This window comes from Sesamum indicum, linkage group LG6 (assembly GCF_000512975.1).
Source record: "Sesamum indicum cultivar Zhongzhi No. 13 linkage group LG6, S_indicum_v1.0, whole genome shotgun sequence".
In the NCBI taxonomy this organism is placed as follows: domain Eukaryota; kingdom Viridiplantae; phylum Streptophyta; class Magnoliopsida; order Lamiales; family Pedaliaceae; genus Sesamum; species Sesamum indicum.
The window spans coordinates 21,558,496-21,564,495 of record NC_026150.1 but is presented as its reverse complement, the minus strand read 5'-3'; the positions used below and the strand labels follow the sequence as shown (position 1 = coordinate 21,564,495).

The 6,000-nt window shown below is 35.9% G+C and overlaps 1 protein-coding gene across 1 annotated transcript in view; it reads right to left on the bottom strand.

The window, feature by feature from the left end:
* Window positions 1–3,533, bottom strand: part of LOC105165810 (dynamin-related protein 5A-like) — a 6,523-nt gene extending 2,990 nt beyond the window's left edge. The window contains exons 1-7 of the mRNA XM_020694236.1: window positions 3,129–3,533; window positions 2,456–2,647; window positions 2,149–2,355; window positions 1,449–1,877; window positions 1,109–1,336; window positions 818–1,013; window positions 514–569 (exon numbers count right to left, since the gene is read on the bottom strand). Coding sequence (XP_020549895.1) covers window positions 514–569; window positions 818–1,013; window positions 1,109–1,336; window positions 1,449–1,877; window positions 2,149–2,355; window positions 2,456–2,647; window positions 3,129–3,533 — 1,713 coding nt within the window. The remainder of the gene's footprint in view (window positions 1–513; window positions 570–817; window positions 1,014–1,108; window positions 1,337–1,448; window positions 1,878–2,148; window positions 2,356–2,455; window positions 2,648–3,128) is intronic.

Here is a 6,000-nt window from a genome sequence, read left to right as displayed (position 1 = left end):
AAAACCAACATACCCATCCATGTCACCAGATTGCAGATCATCTTTACAGAATTTAAAAAATAAATGAAAGAATAAGTCAATTAATCAGCTAAGAAAAACTAGTTTTCCTGCTCTTCTTGATTCTTAGGAAAACAGGGGGAGAGGGAAAAAGGAAAGGGCTAGGGACGGGAGGAAAATAATCAGATCCAAATATGAATATAATGCCAACATTTTGAATGTACCACTATCCGCAATTCCTGTCTCTCTTTAACAATCAGATATCATCCCTTATTTAATCAATTACTAGCACTATCTCAAATTTGCAGAAGTTTAAAAAACAACCAAATTAAAAATTCAGCTTCAGCTCACAATACTGCAAAATCTTATCACTACTATCAGATGTAAAAATGGAATTATTGTGTGATTACTCTAATTGCATTGAACGTGCATTACTAGATAACTGTAAAGGTGGACATATAAAAGAAATGTAAGTTTCATGACACTGTTTCCTGTCTAGATCATTGTGATTCAGACGCTCATGGATGGTCCTAACTCTAAAACCAAAGCAGCAGGGGTCTTCAAAAGCTTGACTGGAGTTACAAACATTCATGGGGAGCAGAGTGGATTCATGTACTTTATGGAAACTGAACCAAGATCTAAGTTATTATAATGGGGATGCCAACAGCTGACGGCCTATCACATTACTTCATAGTAGTAGCAGCTTGAGAGTGCATATTACACGTAAATCCTGTCTAGTAAATTCCACAAACAACCATAAGAAGACTTTTCCTCTAAGAAACTGTTAAATGAAGGAAACATAATATGGCTTTGAACTTACATCCTGAGTGACGATGGCGATTTCTCTCAATAGCAATATCAAAAAGATTGCGCAAAACAAAAGCAAGCCGATCACATGCTGTGTCGAGAAGAGGAGCAAGCCATGACGTAGCTGCAGCCCGTGCAATCTCTGCAGCTGCCTCTGTAAGTCCTCTACTTCCACCTCTACCAGCACGTGCAAGCAAGATATTGGCGACCTGTCAAAAGATTGGATGAAAGTTTACACTGCCAAGTTTCAGACAGAAGAAAAAGTTCACTTTGATGAAAGTAAACTTCACTTTGATGAAAGTACCTTCTCCCTTGACACTACTGGGCATTCCATGAAATATGTTGCACAGCGAAACTCATGCACCACTCTCTCAAATGCAGCACCCCCATAAAGACGAAGAGTTGCATTGGGAGGCTTTGTATCTGTTGTAACACCAGGCCAACCACCTATACCACTCTCCAATTTTTCTTCTTCTGTTGTTCTCCCCCATTGCTCCGGTGGTGGATCTGCTGCTCCATCAAGAAGTGCTTCCTTTTTCAATTACAAGAAACATTATGTTAAATTTCATATCCAAATCAACATCATGAACCATAAGGCTCAGATTGGAAGAATGAAAAATTCAAATAGAAATATAAATATACACCAGATGGTTGCAGAGAGAAGCAGCATGCAACATGGCAGATCTGCGAAGATGAGCGACATCAGAAGTTGCCTTAATCTTGCCCTCCATTCTGGCCAAATCAGCTGTCACTTCACTGCAGCGCTGTTCTAGTATAGCCAACGTGGCAGGGGCAGCTTCTTTGTACCTCTTCTGGAGTTCAGATTCTAAATAATCTCTGAGACAACCAAAACCTATGTAGGATTTGTACTTCTCTTCATCAAATCCACCTTTAACACCATCACGTAGATAGCACATTACTTCTGCATCCACCTGAGATATTTGCCTACGGAACTCATCATTAGAAACTGTGCTTCTATCTTTTGGCAGGGCAACAAAAAAGGGTCGAGTGTTCTCCCCAAGGTATCCACTTGCACTCAAATAGCGATCCACTTCCCAACGGTCATTGAACTCCTGAATAATATTAACTTTTAATTCATTCCAGCTATTATGGAGTATGGTCAATAGTTCTCAGGTTTTCCCCAAAAAATAATTAGCTCACACTAAAGGCAGAGTAAATCTTGCAGTAATAATACAAAAAAGAAATAAAAAAACATCATGCAGCAGCATGATGGAGAGGATGAATCCTGCAAACTTGCAAAGCTTCACTATTTTATGCTGATCACACTTTGACAGTAATTACTATTGTTGGCCTGCTAGGAAATCCTCAAATAAAGTAGCATACCTTAAGGCGGTTATCAAATTTGGAGACAACAATGATAGTGCGTCTGAAGGCTGGATCTATTTCACGGATAGCATCCAACCACAAAGACGAGCACCACTCAATGCTACTCTGTTGAAGAAACAGAAGAATGCGATGTGGTGGACTAGCTAAGGACTTCACCATTGACAAAATTTCATCCGGTGTACTCTCAGGTTCACCTTTCCTTGCCTGTTGTTATTTCAACCTCTCAATTGAGTCCACGAGAAATTTTCAGGAAAAAAATGAAAACGTCACCTATCTATTCTAATGTCTAGATTTCATTGCATACCTTTAGAACAAAGCCTGGAGTATCGATGATGGTGAGATTAGGACAGTGTGCATATTCTGCTCTCATTATAATTGGTTTGGATGAAACTGCAGTTTTGGTCTTCCTTAAAAGTGTTTCAGTACGAGACTTTATGGTATCTGCAATTGCAGTAGATGATACAATAGGACTCCCGTATTCTTCAGACTCCTCTTCCTGTTGCATAAATTACGTCAGCTTCCTCTAGGCCCAAATTAGAACAGCTACACTTAAATCAACACAAAAGTTGATATTGGCTCAGAAGAAATTAAACTGTTAAGAAATTTATTCAAATTCCAACGTCAAAATACTTGAAGCCTCAATGTCATGCAAAATCAAATTCATCAAGGCAAAAAAAAGCGAGCACATAGTGTCCCCCAAGACTTTACTTATCTTCGCAGTTACTACCTCACCAAGAATTTCAGAACCGAGCTCAAAACAACTTTTTAAGTTCTAAACATCCTAGCATAGAGTGTGGTATCAAGGAATTGAACCAAAGAAATTGGATTGGAAATACTCGCTTACAAGAAAAGATTCACCGACAATCCAAATCTTCGCATTTCATGTATAAAAATTCACTATAAATTTAAGCAATGTACCCTCACTGTAACTCTTCCAAACACAAAACTAAGACAAATAAGGAAGGAATGTACAGGACCTGAAACCGGCATCGCGGCTCGAGAGCAGTGGAGTCATGAACCATCTGCAGCATAAGTGGACGTCGGGTGCCCATTTCAACTTCCCGCACATTGAAGCGGAACCCTAGGAGGGCTTCGAGCAGTGAACTCTTACCATCCGACTGGCCTCCGAGAGCGACAATCTCTGGAATTGGGAATTTCTCCCCAAACGCAACGGCAGCGGCCTGCAGCAGATTATAGGCCTCGAATCTCTTCTTAAATTCGAAAGCGGACTTGTTAGAAGTATTCATGGATTGGTGCTGCTGCTGCTTCTGCATCTGTCTCCTGGAAGCGGAACTTTCACCCGAAGGTGCTTTGGAGGGAGTTTTGAGGAAACCGTCGGTGTTTTCAGTGCCTGCCGTGGTGCCGGCGCCGGAGGTGACCATTGGGGAGGAAGAGTGACGGTGGTGGAGGGGGGAAAAGAATCGGAGCGTTCAAATTTGAATTTTGATGTATGGAGAGCCGTTTGATGATAGATGGGCCTTCTAATGGGCCCAGTCCATATCTGCTCAGCAAGTTAGCTCAGCCCAATTGATTGCAAGATAATTGATTATAAGATAATTAATTTTAAAGAAATTTGTTATAAAATATATATGTATAATTTTATAATTAATTATTCAAATGCATTATAGACGAAGTATAGAACCTATTTTACTTCTAAGGTTAATAAAAAATACTAAAATAATATTTAATAGGCATAACAAATAATTAGATTAAAAATAGTTGTATTTATTGATTTTGATAGAATTTAATTTAAAAATAATTATTGAAAAACAGTACAAGAAAATTATATTTACACTCAAAATGTAAGTTTGACATGCTCAATCCTAAGGTTAAACAAACACCCAATAATTCTAATTGTTTAAATTTGCATTTCACAATATCCTTAACAAGAATAATTTAATTTAATCGAACCACTAAAACCTTTTTTTAATCGTACATATAATTTTATTGTGAATTACATTCAAGTCATGATTGGACGTGTCATGGTTAAGAAAAGGGATAATTACATTTACACACTACAATTTATGATATATTTATACAAATCACTCCAATCTTGTTTATAATTATAGAAATTATCTCTAATAGCTAAAAGAAAAAGGGTAGTTTGTGTAATTGTTGATGCTCTTTTTAGGGTATATGTATAACTTTTTTAAAAAATGTAGGTGGTTTGTACAAATAATATTAAAGTTTTTGTTGAGTATATGTATAATTATTTAAAAGATAGAGGTAATTCGTATCGGTGTAAATATTGTCATCCATTAAGAAAATAAATTGTAATACTATATTAAAATAATATAACTATTATATATAGTTGTTCAAAATACCATTTATAAATCGTAAAAGAAGGAAAAAAAAAAACATAATTAGATGGTTAGGTAATTGTTTTAGATGTGGATCCACATCTGCTGGATTATTGGGTCTTTACTTGATCTGAATCGAATTAAATTGCCTAGAAGCCCATGCCTTGAATTGAAATAGGGACACCAAGTGAATCTTGAAAAGTTTATGATATATTAAATATATACATTCAAAATTAATTAACATACTATTATAATATTTAGTAAATAATACATCAATATTTATTAATCAGTCGACAATTTCAAAGTAATTAAAAATACTACTATTAAAATAGTCTACATACTTGTATCTATAGAATCCAAACTCACAACTGAATTGTAAGACTTTAGACAAAGGATTGTTAGTGTATATGATATATTTTACCAAAACATAAAGGTTACTCTGAAATACGCTAATTTTTGTCATTTCATTTAATAACCTAAATAAATTGATTTATATTTCAACCAAAAGCCATGAAGAAACACAACTATTATGTGGGATTGGGCAGAATTATACAATCACGTTTTCAATGTTGGAACAGTTATGAGCCATTATTTTATACCTAATGGATTACTATCGCTGTTGTTTTTTTTATTTTAAACCACGAATAAAGGTGGATTGAGGTTCAATCCATCCTTATCAGGCCTTGTAAATGCTCCTTAATGAACTCGAGTAATTTTTTCATAAAGGCATTTTGCAGCATTAAATTTATGTTATACTAGTTTTACGATATTCAAATCAATCTTAAAATCTAGAAAATCGTGGAATAAGGAAATCAGAAAAGAATTATACTTTTGTGATAAAAAGTAAAAGAAATAATTATACTATATAACTCACAATATATGGCCACACTGCACATCATAGAACATGGGGGGTGCTTCGGCCTCTCCATTTATTTTCGAAAAGTCAAAAAACGTGTAGAACAAAACTCCAATCACACAAAAAGCGCATTTGGCAGCATTCACACGGACAGGACGAATGAGCATTATATCTGACAACTCTACGCAGAAGGATCTAACGCGAGCCAGACAAAGATAGTCAACACGCTAATGTAACATGTGATTGAGATATATAAGTCAAACTTCAAACCATTGGATCCCTCTTTTTTTTTTTTATTATCATTATTATTCTTTTGGTTTGGGGGAGTGTTGGATTTGGGTGGTCGGTGGGTTGATGATTATATCATGGCTCCAGTGGATCAAGAATCTGTAGCCTCAGATTTTTATTGTTCAAACTCCAAACCTCCAATTTCCGACATTTATAAAAATTGACAAGGAATGAAGCCAATACTTTGATGGGATTGAATTCTAGTTTAACTTTTTAATACAAATGGGAAAGCAAGTAAGGCACGCTATAGATCCACATCAGAGAATTGCTTCTGCACCATGTGCACACACAAGAAACAGTATAATTTACTTAATGTTGTAAAAAATCAACATCCAACCACATAAAAATCAGCACACATGTCAAAACATACGTTTAATCCCACCAGACGTCTCAACAAGAATTCCA